General features: G+C 39.8%; 1 protein-coding gene across 1 annotated transcript in view; it reads left to right on the top strand.

Annotated features, from left to right (window-relative positions):
• The window catches only part of Ubxn7 (UBX domain protein 7), a 62810-nt gene that overhangs the window by 37528 nt on the left and 7509 nt on the right, over positions 1-17773 (top strand). The window contains exons 5-8 of the mRNA XM_042668790.1: positions 2532-2644; positions 8700-8846; positions 13251-13341; positions 13959-14086. Coding sequence (XP_042524724.1) covers positions 2532-2644; positions 8700-8846; positions 13251-13341; positions 13959-14086 — 479 coding nt within the window. The remainder of the gene's footprint in view (positions 1-2531; positions 2645-8699; positions 8847-13250; positions 13342-13958; positions 14087-17773) is intronic.

Genomic DNA, 17773 nt, shown 5'->3' with positions numbered 1-17773 from the left:
CTACCCTGAGCAACAGGAACCAGTATACAAAGACATATGCACCTCCATGTTTATTACAGCACTGTTCACAATAGCAAGATTTGGAAACAACCCAGATGCCCCACTACTGATGAGTGGATCCAAAAATTGTGGTACCTATATACAATGGAATATATATATTTTTGGGGGGTCTGGTCTTGGGGCCTGAACTCTGGGCCTGGGCGCTATCCCTCAGCTCTTCAGCTCAAGGCTAGCGCTCTACCACTTGAGCCACAGCGCCACTTCTGGCTTTTTTCTTTTTTTTTTTTTTTTTTTTTAATTTTATTTTATTGTAAAGCTACTATACAGAGGGTTACAGTTACATGAGTGAGGTAATGAGTACACTTCCTCTTGAACATTGTTACCCCCCTCCATTGTTTTCCCCCTACCATCCCCTCCCTCCCTCCCTTCCCCGAGGTTCTTTTTTTTTTGATTGTGATTAAATGATTACATAATTTCAAAGTCACAAGTTCATTCTAACTTCCCTGGAGCAAATTGTCTACCACAGTCTGTAATATATAACAGTGTTCACATGTTATATACCATGTTTGTGATCAGCAGCATGGGGATATTTAGTAGTGGTTCAACCAGATGAGCGGGAGTTCTTTGTTTCTTAAGTCCTGTTAGTTTTGTCGTATCACCTAACCTTTTGGATTTGGTGCTGAGGAATCAAACCCAGGGCCTCAGGCATGCAAGGCAAGCGCTCTACCACTGAGCCACCTTCCCAGCCCCTATACAATGGAATATTATGTAGCCATTAGAAAGGACAAAATAATGGCATGTGCAGGGAAATGGATGGAACTAGAGCAGATTATTTTGAGTGAAGTAAGCGAAGAACAAAGAGACAAACGGCACATGGTCTCCCTGATACGTGGATGCTAAAGCCAAATACGAGAAGATATTGCAAAGTAATAGGACTCAAGAAACAAAGGACAGCCACCCATTTTGTCATATCATTGCTAAATGACTCCATGTTCTTAACCATATATATGGTAGATATATACATACAACAGAGGGAAGCCAGGAAGAGGAACAGAATAAGTGGGAACAGCCTACACTAAGCAAAAAGAAACATCACGTGATGTAGAAAAAATAACTTGTGTTGTCAAAGCCCATAGAATTCACAAACTGTATAGACTATGATAATGACAATAGAAAGTTAAAATGTGTTTGTTACTCTAAGTATCACTATTCCACAATACTGTAAAATATGTGAAATTTATATAATCACCTAATCTCAATTAAAGAAAAAAAGTGAGAGAAGGGATGGGTTAAGAGAGATGGGTGACAATGTTGTCAGACACTTTGTACTCATATACTGTTTTGTAGAATGGGAACTTCTTTGTACAACTACTTAAAGATAATTAAAACAAATAAATAAATATTAAAAAAAAGAAGTGAGACTGATGTTTAGACCATAACATGAGAACCTATTGGTCTGTGCTAGATTATGTAATTGTTTTAAAATGAAATAATGGAGACACAGATAGGTTGTATAACTTAGGAGGGTGCTGTAAGGGAACCTGTACTATTTCATCAAGGGAATCTGTACCTTTCCTTCCAACTACACAGTGACAACAGTGGTCAACATCTCTACTGTCAGATCTGGTCTTTAAAAATTGAGAATGAGAATAGAGCTAGAAAAAGCAGACAAATTAAGAAGTTAAGATCATTCTCAGAACCAGATAAATGAGGTTGAAGGCTTCTTCTTTCTATGTTTTGGATGTGTAAAGGAAATTATTTTGCTTAGGTGACTGTGTGTATGTCTGGGTGTATGTCTGTGGTATGCCAGGGCCTTTCCTCTACCTACACTTTCAACCCAAGGGGACCTCCTTCTCCTCCTCCTCTTCCTCCTCCTTCCTTCTTTCTTCTTCTTCTTCTTCTTCCTCCCCCCTCCTCCTCCTTCTTCTTCTTCCCCCCTTCTTCTCCTCCTCCTCCCCCTCCCCCCCTTGTATCAGTTATACCAGGGGGAGCTCCTTGTTTATTTCTTTTTTTTTTTGCGGGGGAAGGGGGGGTCCGGTTGTGGGGCCTGAACTCTGGGTCTGGGCACTGTCCCTCAGTTCTTCAGCTCAAGGATAGTGCTCTACCACTTGAGCCACAGTGCTACTTCTGGCTTTTTTCTTTTTGCCTATGTGGTGCTGAGGAATTGAACCCAGGGCCTCAGGCATGCAAGGCAAGTGCTCTACCACTGAGCCACCTTCCCAGCCCCTCCTTGTTTATTTCATAGTTCTAAATAACTTATTTGGATAGCATTCAACCTTCATTATCCTGTCAGCCTCTTTACAGAGTGACTACTTTAAATTTTCTTTTATCCTGTGGGTCAAAAACATAACTAAGTCTTAGGACTTCCTTCTTCTCTTTTTTTTTTTTTCTTTTCTCAGAGTTAGCATTAATTCTTTGCATCTGAAGTCAGGCATCTTGATTAGTAATTATTTTGTTAATACAGGATTGCTTTTATTATGTAATTCAAGATTTATAGCTAATTGAAACTTTAAAATTTTTCTCTGTTGCAGTTAGGCAAGAGCAGGAATTAAGAAACGGAGGAGCAATAGATAAAAAATTAACCACCCTTGCAGATCTATTCCGGCCACCTATTGACTTGATGCATAAAGGCAGCTTTGAAACAGTAAGTTGTTGGATATTCTATGCCTTAACTATGAATCTTTTTGAATTTTCAATACCATGCATTTCTCTTAAGAGCGAAAACAAATTTAGTATATAAGGAATTGGTATCTGAATGTTAATCTCTGCATTATAGTACCTAAGAGTTATATTTTTCTTAGCAATCTATGAAATACATTTGTAATAGCAGTATATGAATACATGAAATTCTTTGGTTCATTTTCTGCAGTATTATTTAGAATCTTTGTTAATGTGAAAGCTTCTTTAAAATATCTTATATTTTAGCCGGGCACTAGTGGCTCATACCTGTAATCTTAGCTACTGAGATGGCTGAGATCTGAGGATCACCATTCAAAGCCAGCCCTGGCAGGAAAGTCCAAGAGACCCTTATCTCCAATTAACAACCAGAAAACTAGAAGTGGCACTGTGGCTTAAGTGGTAGAGCGCTTGCCTTGAGCTGAAGAGCACAGGGACAGTGCCCAAGCCCAGAGTTCAAGCCCTATTGCCGACTGCCCCCCCCCCCCCCCCCCAAAAAAAAAACCCCCAAAACCCAAAACTTACATTTTAAAGTTAGCATGCTTTTTATTACTACTAATAGTGTGTGCTTGTTAACTATTTGGGAATTGTTTATATGTATCTTTTGCTTATACAGTAGTCCTTCCCCTCTTTATCTATACTTTTACTTTCCAAGCACCTGAAGTCTGAAAATATTGAATGGAAATTTTCAGAAAAAACAATTCATAGGTTTTAACTTATACACTGGTATGAATAGCATAATTAAATTTGAGCCATCTGCTCAAGATGATTTATCCAAATCTATATTCTTTTTATTTTATTTTTTTGTCAGTTGTGGGGCTTGAACTCAGGACTGGGTGCTGTCCCTCAGCTCTTCAGCTCAAGGCCAGCAATTTACCACTTGAGCCACAGTACCACTTCCAGTTTTTCTGATGGTTTATTGGCGATTAGAGAGTCTCATGGACTTTCCTGCCTGGGCTGGCTTTGAACCTCAATCTGCAGATCTCAGCCTCCTGAGCTGCTAGGATTACAGGTGTGAGCCACCAGTGCCCAGCTCAAATCTATATTTTTATCTACTTACTAGTCACACAGTATATGTATTGGTTATCCTATCAGGTGTTGGAATATTAAAGTACTGTGCGCATGTAACTATTTTAACAGGGCTTTACCAGTAGTGATATTGAGAATTATAATGTGATAAAAGTAGTGAGGCCATAAAATGATTCATTTAAATAAAATGGTGAAAGTTCGCAATTAAAAAAAAGTTAGATGTTGGGTTTCAATGGTAACATTGAATCTATGATAGGGAATCTATTAATAGGCACACAAAATTATAAAATAAATGGGCTTAGTATTTTAGATTCTATAATGTTGAACTTCACATACCTTGCTTTTATGTGGTAGCTAACATATTAAATACTCTTTTGAATAGGAATAACATTTCCATAGAATCAGTTGAATTTTAAGTATATAGTATCTTTCTGTTATGATGAAGACCAGAGAAAATACACATACACATACATATACATCTACATCTCCAGCTCAGCTCCGTTAAGTGAAATTGAATTCTGATGGGTTTTGGGTTTGGAGTTTGATTTTTTTTTTTTATTTTTTATTTTGGTTGGTTATGGGGCCTGAACTCTGAGCCTGGGCGCTGTCCCTCAGCTCTTCAGCTCAAGGCTAGCACTCTACCTACCACTTGAGCCACAGCACCATTTCCAGCCTTTTCTGCTTATGTGGTGTTGAGCAATCGAACCCAGGGCTTCATGCATGCGAGGCAAGCACTCTACCACTGAGCCACCTTCCCAGCCCTGGTTATTATTATTATTATTTAAAGTACTACTGTTTGAAATCTGGGTCTCATTCTTATTAGGGCACAAAACCAGGCATACAGACCAATGGAATGTGATAGAAGTCCTAGAAATAAACCTATGTATCTATTGGATGCTCAGCAAAGGTGCCAAAAACATACTATAGAGAAAAGATTGTCCCTTTAACAATGGTACTAGGGAAATTGGGTATCCAGCTGTACAAAACCAAAGCTAGATCTCTGTCTATTATTCTGTATAAAAGTCAATTTAAGCTGGGTGTTTGTGGCTCACACCTGTAATCCTACTCAGGAGGCTTGAGATCTGAAGATCACAGTTCAGAGCTCTCTGGGTAGGAAAGGTTCTAAGACTCTTTCCTCTAATTAAGCACAGCTTCCTCCTACCAAAACAAAAATCAAAATCCAGAAGTGGAGCTGTGGCTCAAGTGGTTTGAGGGCTAGCCTTGAGCAAAAAAGCTCAGGACAACACCCAAACCCTGAGATCAAGCCCCAGAACCAGCAAAAAAAAAAAAGATTAAAGTCATAGGTAATGACTTTCTCAACAGGATTTCAGTAGTTCAGGAAATAACAGCAAGGATTGTCAATTGATATTAAATCAAATTAAAAGGCTTCTGAACAACAAAGGAAAAACAATAGTGAAGACTCAATCTATAGACAGTAAGAATAATCTTCTTCAGCTAATCATCTGATAGAGAATTAAGAATTTTGGAATATATGAAGAACTCAAAAAACTAGACACCAAAGCACAAATCCAGTCAGTAAATGGATAAATGAACTGAATAGACAATTTTCAAAAAAGGTACAAATGGCCAGTAAATACATTAAAAAAATTTAATATTCTTAGCCTTCAGGGAAATGTAAATCAAAATTACATTGAGGACTGAGGGTATGACTCAGTGGTAGAGACCCTGCCTACCAGGGCCTTGAGTTCAAATCTAAGTATTGACAGAAGATGAAAGAAAACTGCTTTGAGATTTCCTTATCATACTAGAAACGTTAAGAGAACAAGCCAGGCACTGGTGGGCTCATGCCTATAATCCTAGCTACTCAGGATGCTGAGATCTGAGGGTCACAGTTCGAAGCCAGCCTGGACAGAAAAGTCCATGAGACTCTTATCTCCAATAAACCACTTGGAAAAAGCCAGAAGTGGTGCTGTGGCTTAAGTGGTAGAGCGCTAGCCTTGAGCACAAAGAGGCTCAGGGACAGTGCCCTGGATCTGAGTTCAAAAGTTAGTGATAGTGGGGCTGGGAAGGTGGCTCAGTGGTAGAGTGCTTGCCTTGCATTCATGAGGCCCTGGGTTCGATTCCTCAGCACCACATAAGCAGAAAAAAAACCGGAAGTGGCTCTGTGGCTCAAGTGGTGGAGCGCTAGCCTTGAGCTGAAGAGCTGAGGGACAGTGTCCAGGCCCAGAGTTCAGGCCCCACGACTGGCAAAAAAAAAAAAAAAAAAGTTAGTGATAATGTATTGGGGCAATGGTATATGGTGATGGTGAGAATATAAATTAGTATAGTCACTGCAGAGGCTCCTCAGAAAATTAAAACTAGCCTAGGTGCTGATGACTAACATCTGTAATCCTAGCTACTAAGGAGACAAAGATCTGAGGATTTAAGTTTGAAGCCAACCTGGGCAGGACAGCCTGTGAGACTTTTAATCTCCAATTAACAGCCAAAAGCAAGAAATAGAGCTGTTGCTCAAGTGGTAGAGCACTAGCCTTAAGCATGAAACCTCAGGACTAGCTCCCAGGCCCTACGTTTAAGCTCCCAGGACTGGCCAGAAACAACAAAACCCACCAAAAAATTAACAAAAACAATTAAAACTAGAAGTACCCATCATCTAGCTATATGACTCCAATATGCTTAAAAGAACCAGTTTGCAATAGAGATCCTTTTTTTTTTTTTCCCTTGGGTCTGGTCGTGGGGCCTGAACTCTGGGCCTAGGTGCTATCCCTCAGCTCTTCAGCTCAAGGCTAGCGTTCTACCACTTGAGCCACAGCACCACTACCAGCTTTTTTCTTTTTTTCTTCTTGCTTATGGGGTGCTGAGGAATCGAACCCAGGGCCTCATGCATGCAAGGCAAGCACTCTACCACTGAGCCACCTTCCCAGCCCAAGCTGTAGAGATCCTTATACACCCATGTTTGTTGTGACATTATTTATAAAGTCAGACTAATCAGCCTAGATGCTAATCAATGATTCATAAAGAAAATGATACTTACAATGGAATATTTTTCAAACAGACAGAATATGTTGTTTGCAGGAAAATGGACAGAACTGAGATTATGGTGTTGAACAAAATAAGCCAGAATCAGTAAGATAAATATAGAATGTTTTTAATCTCATATAGAGGAACTGCACTTAAGAAAGAAGACACTGGCCGTGCTAAGTATTGATGGTTGCTCAAGACTGTAATTCTAGCTATTTAGGAGGCTAAAATCAGAGGATTGAGGTTCAAAGCCAGCAAGACAGAAAAGTCCATCTCCAATTAACTAGCAAAAAAAAACAAACAAACACCCCCCCCCCCTACACACACACATATTAACCCCTCACTTTCCTCCCTTTTCTCCCTGTGGTTAAGAACATCTAAAATCTACTCTCAGCAAATTTTCAGTATGATGTATAGTTGTTGTTTGTGTGCTGTCAATTGAACCATAGGTCTTGACATATAAGGTATATGCTCTACCACTGAGCTGCATTACCAGCCATAAGAATATTAACTATAATCCTTATACTGTACATTCAATTCTACACTTATTCAAGACTCTTCTTCCCCTTTAAATATTGTTGCTTTGAAAGTCATGTCATCATTGGATGCTTTTTTCTGACAGTAATTTGTCAATGTAAATAGTAATATTTTCAAGAAAGGTTTTATTATAGTTTTGTGTGTGTGTGTGTGTGTGTGTGTGTGTGTGTGTGTGTGTTGCCGACCAGAAGAATAGGGTAAAATAAGGTTTATTTGGATATCTGTACAAGAGACAGTGAGCAGTGAGGCAAAGGAGAAAAGTACTGCTTTTGTTTCTGCTACTATTCCAGTATGGGCTTGGGTACAGGCTTCTACAGGGTTTAGTGGGAATTTCCCAGATTAGGTATCTCTTGTTTTCACCAACCCTACTGATTGGCTTTCTCTTTTTTTGGACCATGGCTTGAGGTTCACATGTGTGGGACCATCTTGAGAGCTCAGTTTTCACATCTGCATTCTATCTTGCCCATTGAGTTGTATTTGGTCCATTTCACACACTGGGCTCATCTCTGTATGTATGTCACCTGGATTTTTAAAAATATAATTATATGCCGGGCACTGGTAGCTCACACCTATAATCCTAGCTTCTCAGGAGGCTGAGATCTGAGGATCACGGTTCAAAGCCAGCCCGGGCATGAAAGTCTGTGAGACTCTTATCTCCAATAAACCACTAGAAAACTGGAAGTGGCACTGTGGCTCAAGTGGTAGAGTGCTCACCTTGAGCTGAAGAGTGCAGGGACAGCGCCTAAGCCCAGAGTTCAAGCCCCACAACTGACAAAAATAAATAAAAATATATAATTTTATTATTATTAGGATGTTGTGCAGAATGGTTACAATTCTTAAACAATGTCACCCCTTTTTTTTGCTCTCTCACCTGGATTTTAGTGTTTGTCTGCTATATCACTTTTAATGTAGTCTTCCTCTGCAGGTTTCTCACCATTGTATACTTCATGAAAGCATAGATTTCGTTTTTCGTTAACTTCATAATTCAAACATTTGTAATAGTTTCTGCAGTATAGTAGTTATTTAGTAAATATTTGTTGAATGAATGAGTTTGATGCTCTCATTCCTAGCATGAATGTTAATAAACATGATTTAAAAACACAAGATTTCAGAAACTAAGACTGAGCACCAATTCTCCTAACTTAAGCCATGACTCTGGCCCTTATTTATTGATTGGTTATAGGCAAAGGAGGATCTTACATTATGCTCAGGCTGACCTACGCTTCATTCCTCGTGTCAGTGGGGGTGACAGGTTGTACCACTTTGCTCAGCCATTGTGTTTCCCATTTCCCTGTATCTGGGATAACACACACACCACTGGGCCCAACCATTGAATCTTCGATACTTTTATGCTTGAGCTAGCCTCGGACCTCAATCCCCTAATCTCTACTATGAGGTAGCTTGGATTACAGGCTCAAACCACACTGCCAAGACAGAAACTGTATTTAACAAATGTTGTATGACTTCACTCTTGACAGGCCAAAGAGTGTGGCCAAATGCAGAATAAATGGCTGATGATAAACATTCAAAATGTGCAAGACTTTGCATGCCAGTGCCTCAATCGTGATGTATGGAGCAATGAAGCTGTGAAGAATATTATCCGGGAACATTTCATTTTCTGGCAGGTGAGAAGAACAATGAAACAAAACTTTTTTGTTGTTGGTGGTTGTGGGGCTTGAACTCTGGTTTGTTTTTTTATTTTTTTGGGGGGTCCGGTCGTGGGGCCTGAACTCTGGGCCTGGGCGCTATCCCTCAGCTCTTCAGCTCAAGGCTAGCACTCTACCATTTGAGCCACAGCGCTACTTCCGGCTTTTTTCTTTTTGCTTATGTGGTGCTGAGGAATTGAACCCAGGGCCTCTGGCATGCAAGGCATGCGCTCTACCACTGAGCCACCTTTCCAGCCCCTTGAACTTGAGGCTTGAACTCTGGGCCGGAGCACTTTCCCTCAGCTCTTCAGGTCAAGGATAGTACTCTACCACTTGAGCCACAGGGCCACTTCCTGTTTTGTGGTGGTTAATTGGAGATAAGAATCTCATGGACTTTTCTGCCCAGGTTGGCTTTGAGCCATGATCCTCAGATCTCAGCCTCCTGAGTAGCTAGGATTACAGGTGTGAGCCACTGGCGCCGGCTTTTCTTTTCTTTTTTTTTTTTTTTAACTTTTTAATAGTTATTATAAAGGTGATTGTACAGAGGGGTTACAGAGGCAATGAGTACATTTCTATTTTGTTGTTGTTGTTTGTTGTGGGGCTTGACACTGTTTGTCAGGGTCTGGACACTGTCCCTGAGCTTTTTTGCTCAAGACTAGTGCTATACCACTTGAGCCACACCTCCAGTTCTGTTTTCTGGTGTTTATTTGGAGCTAAGAGTCTCACAGACTTTCCTGCCTGAGCTGGCATCAAACGGTGATACTCAGATCTCAGACTCCTGAGTAGCTAGGATTACAGGTGTGAGCCATGGGTGTCTGGTTTTATTTTTTATTTTTTTTGTCGGTTGTGGGGCTTGAACTCAGGGCCTGGGTACCATCTCTGAGCTTTTTCACTTAGAGCTAGTGCTCTACCACTTTGAGCCACAACTCCACTTCCACGAGTACATTTCCTTTTGGACAATGTCACACCTTCTCTTGGGACCACACTTGGTCAAAACTTAGTGGAAAAGATCAGTGAATATAGCCAGGCACTGGTAACTCATGCTTGTAATCCTAGCTGCTCAGGAAGCTAAGATCTGAGGATCACAGGTTGAAGCCAGCCCAGTCAGGAAAGTCTGTGAGACTCTTAATCTCTACTTAATCACCAGAAAACCAGAACTAGAGGTGTGGCTCAAAGTAGTAGAGCACTAGCTTGACTTCAGGTCCCACAACCAACCAAAAAAAATCAGTGAATATGAAAATATTAGAGATATGTTTTTGTTTTAATGTTAAGACTTTTGTTTTGGTGGTTTTGTTTTGGTATGAAGTCTTAAGGATATGGTGTGTAGCTGGGGGTGTGATTGGTGGTAGAGCCCCTGCCTAGCAATTGTTAGGCCCTAAGTATAAACTCTAGTACTCTACCCTCCTCTCCTTGGGGGGTAGGAAATGGTACAATGTTTATTTTACGCTTACAAGCACATCTCAGTATGGACTAGCCAATTCAGGTGCTTTAATATAGCTATTACCTTCTTTTTTTTGGTTGATCATGGAGCTTGAACTCAGGGCATGAATGTTGTCCCTGAGCTCTCTTTCTGCTCAAGGTTAGAGCTCTACCACTTTGAGCCACAGCACTACTTCTGGTTTTCTGGTGGTTTAATTTGAGATAAGAGTCTTGTAGACTTTCTGCCTAGACTGGCTTTGAACCGGGATCCTTAGATTTTAGTCTCTTGAGTAGCTAGGATTACAGGCATGAGCCACCAGTGCCTGGCATATCTACCATTTTAATTGGCTATTTCTATACTATTTTGAACAATGTAGATGTGAAGATCTTGGAGTACTGGAAAAACATTTAGCTAAGACTTTGTTTTAGCTTGAGTTTGAACCACTTACATGATTACAGGTTCACACCTATAATCCTAGATACTTAAGAGGCTGAGATCTGAGGATCATAGTTTGAAGCTAGCCCAGGTAGTAAAATCCATAAAACATCTAAACATCTCCAGTTAAGCACTAAAAAAGTTAGAAGTGGACCTCTGGCTCAAGTGTTAGAGTACAAATGTTGAACACAAAAGCGCAGGGGCAGTGCCCAGGCCCTGAGTCAAGCCTCAGGATTTTTTTTTTAAGGTCAAAAGAAACAGATGAAATTCACTTGTTTGTTTATTTATTTATTTGTTTGTTTGTTTTTGTCGGTAGTGGGGCTTGAACTGTGGGCCTGGGCGCTATCCCTCAGCTCTTCACCTCAAGGCGAGCGCTCTACCACTTGAGCTACAGCGCCACTTCCGGTTTTCTGGTGGTTTTGGAGATAGGAGTCTCATGGTCTTTCCTGCCTGGGCTGGCTTTGAACCGTGATCCTCAGATCTCAGCCTCCTGAGTAGCTAGGATTTACAGGTGTGAGCCACCAACACTCAGCTAGGACTTTATATTCTTTAACTCTGTCCTTAGATATAGCCTCTAGTTTTACTGCTGTTTTTTTATATAAATTATCCAGCTAAGTTTAGATTTTCTTGCTCTAGTTTCTTATATTTAGGGACATCATAGTAAGTAGCGTATGGGGTTTGGGAATGTGGCTTAGTTGTAGAATGTTTGCCTAGCATGCATGAAGCCCTGGGTTCAATTCCTCAGTACCATATACACAGAAAAAGCTGGAAGTGGTGCTGTGGCTCAAGTGGTAGAGTGCTAGCCTTGAGCCAATGAAACAGCTCAGGGACAATGCCCAGGCCCAGAATTCAAGCCCTAGGACTGGCAAAAGAAAGGGAGAAAGAAAGAAGGAAGGGAGGGAGGGAGGAAGGAAGGGAGGGAAAGAAAGAAAATAGAAAAGAAAAGGAAAAGGAAAGAAAAGGAAGACGAAAGAAAAGGAAAGAAAAAAGCTTATGGGTTAGAAGCATGGCTCAATTGGTAGAGCATTAGTCAGTGAGTGAAAGCATCAGGTACCGAGTTCAGGCCTAAAAAAAAAAAAAAAAAAGCTGGGCACCAGTGGCTCACGCCTGTCATCTTAGCTACTCAGGAGGCTGAGATCTGAGGATCGCCTGTCAGAGCCAGCCTGAGCAGGAAAGTCCATGAGACTCATACCCAATTATTCACAGAAAAAGTGAGATGAAGAGCTCGGGGACAGTATCTAGGCCCAGAATTCAAGCCCCACAACTGACAGAAAGATAAAAGAATAAACTTATTTTTTCCCTATTTCAAGAAGTACTATTAGTATTATTAACTTGCCAGTTCATGTTTTATAGTTCCTGAATTCAATGACTTTTTTTTTTTGGGAGGGGGGAGGGTCCGGTCGTGGGGCCTGAACTCTGGCCTGGGCGTTGTCCCTCAGCTCTTCAGCTCAAGGCTAGCGCTCTACCACTTGAGCCACAGCGCCACTTCCAGCTTTTTTCTTTTTGCTTATGTGGTGCTGAGGAATCGAACCCAGGGCCTTGAGCATGCAAGGCAAGCGCTCTACCACTGAGCCACCTTCCCAGCCCTCAATGACTTTTTAATGGTAAAATTCCTTCTATTTTATTTTCTCAGCAAATACTGGACATCTCTGACTAAATATTAGCTCAAGAGCTTATAATCATAGTGTGATTTATTAAGATATAGTTTTTTCTTTCTTTTGGTACTGAGGATTGAACCCAGGGCTTTGATCAGGCTAGGCATGCATTCTACCTTTTTTTTTTTTCTCCTTGATAGTAGGGTTTGAATTCAGAGCTTCAAGTTTGGTAGGCTGGTGTGGTACTACTGAGCCATGCCTCCAACCAAACCCCTTTTTATTTTATTTTTAGTTTAAGACAGAGCCTCACTGAATTGTCCAGTCTGGCTTCATTCTTCCTGGATGCTAGGATTATAGGTGCATCACCATGCCCCAGCAAGATACACTTTTGAAGGCTAGTATTGACATAGGTGACACGTTTGAACAAGAGGCCCAGCACCTCCTCTCAACTGGGAAAGGAGGAAGAATAGATTGATATGTTTATACTAAGTTTCCAGAAGGGGTACAAGGCAGGAAGTTAAAGGAATTCACACCAAGTGACCTTCATTTTCCCTTCAACATGAGAGTGTGGTAAGACATAAACCCAAAGATACATATTTTTTTAAATTTTTTATTTTTATTGTGAAAATACCGTAAGAGGGGTTACAATTACATGGACAAGGTAATGAGTACATTTCTTATCAAGCATTGTTGCCTCCTCCTTTGTTTCCCCTTCCCATCCCCTCCCCCCCTTGCCAAAGTTGTGAAGTTTGTATTTCGACATAACCTCTTGTACATCTCATTGTTGCAATGGGTCCGCCTTCCCTTCCACAAATTATAACAACATCAAACCAAAGATATATTTGAAGAATTAATCGCTATTGGCATATGACATGATTATAATTGGTCCCTTTTTTAGAGGCTGACTTTTTTTCCATGTCAATGATTTAACAGGTTTACCATGACAGTGAGGAAGGTCAGAGATACATACAGTTTTATAAGCTAGGGGATTTCCCCTATGTTTCCATCTTGGACCCACGGACAGGTAAGATTTATAGCAATTTGTAGCCTTTAACCTATTATTTATTTTTCAGTTACCAAAATCATGGATATTTTACACTTGGCTAAATCTTTTTTCAGAATTACAATAATTAAGTGAAGGCTTCTTGTTCATTCCCTTTATAATTATATAAGCATCTATTTAGGGAATCTGTTTCTGGCAACTTGGGAGATGTCAGTATTTTTTGTTTGTACTATTATGTTCTTCCAAAGAATATGTAATATGTTAATTTTTGTCATCAGTTTGTAAAGATTTTCTATTAAAATGTTAAGGTTGTTCATGCTTTGGTTGTAATCATACTAGAGAAACAGAGGGTTGCATTTTACTTAAGATACTGCTTTGTTTAAATTTCTTCTTCCCAAATGGCCAAAAACTGTATGAGCAGGTAACCCTAACCTGAAGGATAGGAAAACGTTGGGTGGGTTTCAATTAATTCAGTCTCTTAAGTTATGAAGTTAGCCATGAAGACACTATGTAACTTAAGCAAAGAAGCGATGGGGATATGTTTTTTAATTATACTTTTGCCAACATAAATACTTAATGAGAATGTCTTGAAAAATACTGATTTTATTATGCTTATATATTCTGGTTTTAATATTTAGGTCAGAAGCTAGTAGAGTGGCACCAATTAGATGTGTCTTCTTTCTTGGACCAAGTGACAGGATTTCTGGGTGAACATGGGCAACTGGATGGACTTTCTAGCAGTCCCCCCAAAAAATGTGCCCGATCAGTAAGTATGAGTACAAAGTAGTAATGAACAATTACGTATATTGGTTCTCAAGCTTATACTCTTAATATATTGTATATTCTATGTGTAGCTATATGGAAGTGTGTAAGTAAAGTGTTAGATGTTAAGATGGTAACAGTAGTAATGTAAGTAGTAATGTTACCGTCTGTGGGTATGCTACATCTTAAATGTCCATCTTCTCACGGAAATCATAAGATGTACAGTTCTTGTTTCTCTTGCACATTTCTTGTTTCTCTTGCAACTAGGCTCTCTCAAAGGTTGTTTCTACACTTAATTTCTCTACCATGCTATTCTTAGATACACTCTGATAATATCATGATTAGTTTCAAGTAAGAGACCTTCAAAAAATACAAGTCTCACATTTGCTGGCAGTGAGCATGTAACTTTGGCAGTCCATATTGTGCAATGGTTAAATAGTTCATTAAGTTATCATACTAGATTAAGTGTCTAAATAAGAAACAGCAGTAAAGGGTAATGTTCTTTTTTTTTTTCTCTCTCTCTCTCTCTCATGGGGCTTGAACTCAGGTCCTGAGTGCTATCCCTGAGCATTTTCGCTCAAGGTTAGCATTCTACCACATTGAGCCACAGCTCCACTCACTTCCCATTTTTCAGTGGTTAATTAGAGATATGAGTCTCACGGACTTTCCTGCCTGGGCAATCTTCAAACCACAATCATCAAACCTCAGCCTACTTAGTAACTAAAGTTACAGGTGTGAGCCACTATTGCCCCCTTGTAATATTCTTTTTTAAGGCATAGAAAAATGTTTCTTTAATTGCCCTAAGATAGTTTCTTATCTTTTGCATATCTAAGGCTGATAACTCTGTTAGACTAATGCTTGTATCTGTGAATTGCTACATTATGATTAAATTGAATTTGCAAAAAAATTTTTTTTGGGGGGTCCAGTCGTGGGGCCTGAACTCTGGGCCTGGGCGCTGTCCCTCAACTCTTCAGCTCAAGGCTAGCGCTCTACCACTTGAGCCACAGCACCACTTCTGGCTTTTTTTCTTTTTGCTTATGTGGTGCTGAGGAATCGAACGTAGGGCCTCATGCATGCAAGGCAAGCATTCTTATCACTGAGCCACCTTTCCAGCCCCATGAATTTGCAAATTTGTGTGTGTGTGTGTGTGCACGCGTGCTTTGTGCGCACGAGTACGTGTGTCTGTACCCATCCATAGTAAAGCTTGAATTGAGGTCTCACATTCTCTGTTGTTCAAGCCTGGCACTCTAACTTCTTGAACCACACCTCCACATCTAGCTTTTTGCTGGTTGATTGGAGATAAGATTCTCACAGACTTTCCTGCCTAATTCTCAGCTTCCTGAGGAGCTAGGCTTATAGACATGAGCTGCTGGCTTCCAACTTGTTTTAAGTTTATTTATTTATTTTTGTCAGCCATGGGGCTTGAATTCTGGGCTTGGGCGCTGTCTTTGCACTCTTCAGCTCAAGGCGAGCACTCTACTGCTTGAGCCACAGTGCCATTTCTGGTTTTTCTAGTGCTTTATTGGAGATAAGAGTCTCATGGACTTTTCTGCCCTGGCTGGTTTTGAACTGTGATCCTCAGATCTCAGCCTCCTGAGTAGCAAGGATTACAGATGTGAGCCACAGGCGCCCAGCTGTCTTAAGTTTATTTATAGAAGTTTTATACTAGCTGGGCATCGGTGGCTCACATGTGTAATCATAGCTACTCAGGAGGCTGAGATCTGAGGATCACAGTTCAAAGCCAGCCAGGGCAAGAAAAGTCCATGAGATTCTATCTCCAATAAACCACTCTGAAAACTGGAAGTAGCACTGTGGCTCAAGTGGTAGAGCACTTGCCTTGAGCTGAAGAGCTCAGGAACAGTACCCAGGACCAGCATTTAAGCCCTATGACGGATCAAAAAAAAAAAAAAAAAAAAAAAAATATATATATATATATATACTTTATTGAAGAACAATTAATGTGAGATTAAAAACTGGGTATATTTAAAGTTTATAGTATTATTACTATAATGTTGAGCATCTTCTCAAATGCTTTTTTACTCTTTCTGTTCTTTCTGTATTTCTTTTAGTGAAGTGTTTATTTAGATCTCTATTTCAGATCAACTTTTTTTTAAAGTGTGTTATTATTGAGTTGTATGGATTCTTTTTATATTTTGAATATAAGTCCTTTATTATATATATATGGTTTCCCTATTTTCTTTCTATCGTGGTTTACCTGTTCATTTCTATAATGAAGTAAACCCACCTGAAATGTAGATTTATCATTAGGTGTGTTTAAACTACATATTCTGAGCATTTCCTCAACACTCCTCTGAGTGTTTCCTCATAACAGTCTTTAACTGTGGATTCCAAGGGTCCTCTGTAGTATCATTTAAAGAACAAAACTGAAAGGTTTTGATGAAATCCAGTTTGTCATTTTACATTTTGTGTTTTCTGTGACACATCAGAAAACACCAAGTAAAGTTAGATTCTATCTTTTTCAAAGGTAGATTTAGTTCCTGAGTTGGTGCTGGTGACTCATGCCTGTAATCCTAGCTACTCAGGAGACTAAGATCTGAAAATCCAGGTTCAAAACCAGCCCAGGCAGAAGTCTGTGAAGATCTTATCTCTAATAGTACCAAAAAGCCTGAAATGGAGCTGTGGCACCAGCCTTGAACAAAAAAGCTCAGGGCCAGTGCCCAGGCCTGAATTCAAGCCCTCCACCCCTGTAAAATAGATTTTGTTCTTGAGTCTGTGCTTTATTTTCAATTAATTTTTGTATATGATGTTACGGTATGGATGAATTGGATTTGTTAGATACTAGGGATTTAACCAAAGGTCCTGTTACATGCTAAGCAAGCAGTCCTCCAACTGAGTTATACCTCTTGCCCCTTGAATATGTTTTTTGACATAAAGTTATATGTTTGTTTCAGTACTTAATAGTTGAAGTAAATTTCCTTTTCTCCATTGAATTTGCCTCTGGTCAGAAATAAACTGTTCATATTTGTGCAGTTGTATATATGGATTCAGTCATTTCCAATGTACTTTTTACCAATATTTCAATGTCTCTAGTTTTATGAGTCTTGAAAATGCATGGTTTAATATTTCCAGCTTTTTTTTTTTTTTTTTTTGGTAGATCATGGGGCCTGAACTCTGGGCCAGGGCGCTGTCCCTCAACTCTTCAGCTCAAGGCTAGCACTCTACCACTTGAGCCACAGCACCACTTCCAGTTTTCTTGTGGTCTGTTGGAGATTAGAGTCTCACTGGCTGGCTTTGAATCATGATCCTCAGATCTCAGCCTCCTGAGTGGTTAGGATTATAGGCATGAGCCACCAACACCTGGCTCAGATTTCATTTTTCACATCTTTGAAAATAGAGCACTCTATTTCCATCATATTTATCTTCATTCTTGTTAGTCCAACCCCCTCTCTTTAATACTTACCCCACACATACCCTGTTCTTTCACTGTTTCCTCAGCCACCTCTTATGAATAGCTTTCATTGAGGTACTTTATGCTGTTTTCATATATAGTTGCAATGTATTTCAAAATTATTCACCCTCTTTCTTTTCCTCTTTCCTCTCCCTTTATCCTCCTAAGTAGTCTTTTTGTTAGATTCATGTTCTGTATGCATATATATAATTATGTATATGTGAATACATATATATATATATATATATATACACACTCTATGTATGTACATGCTCCTGAATG

This window comes from Dipodomys spectabilis, unplaced genomic scaffold (genome assembly GCF_019054845.1).
Source record: "Dipodomys spectabilis isolate Male_0828 unplaced genomic scaffold, ASM1905484v1 ptg000017l, whole genome shotgun sequence".
Taxonomy (NCBI): domain Eukaryota; kingdom Metazoa; phylum Chordata; class Mammalia; order Rodentia; family Heteromyidae; genus Dipodomys; species Dipodomys spectabilis.
Note: the sequence above shows the minus strand (reverse complement) of the source record. Positions and strands in the feature narration are given on the sequence as shown.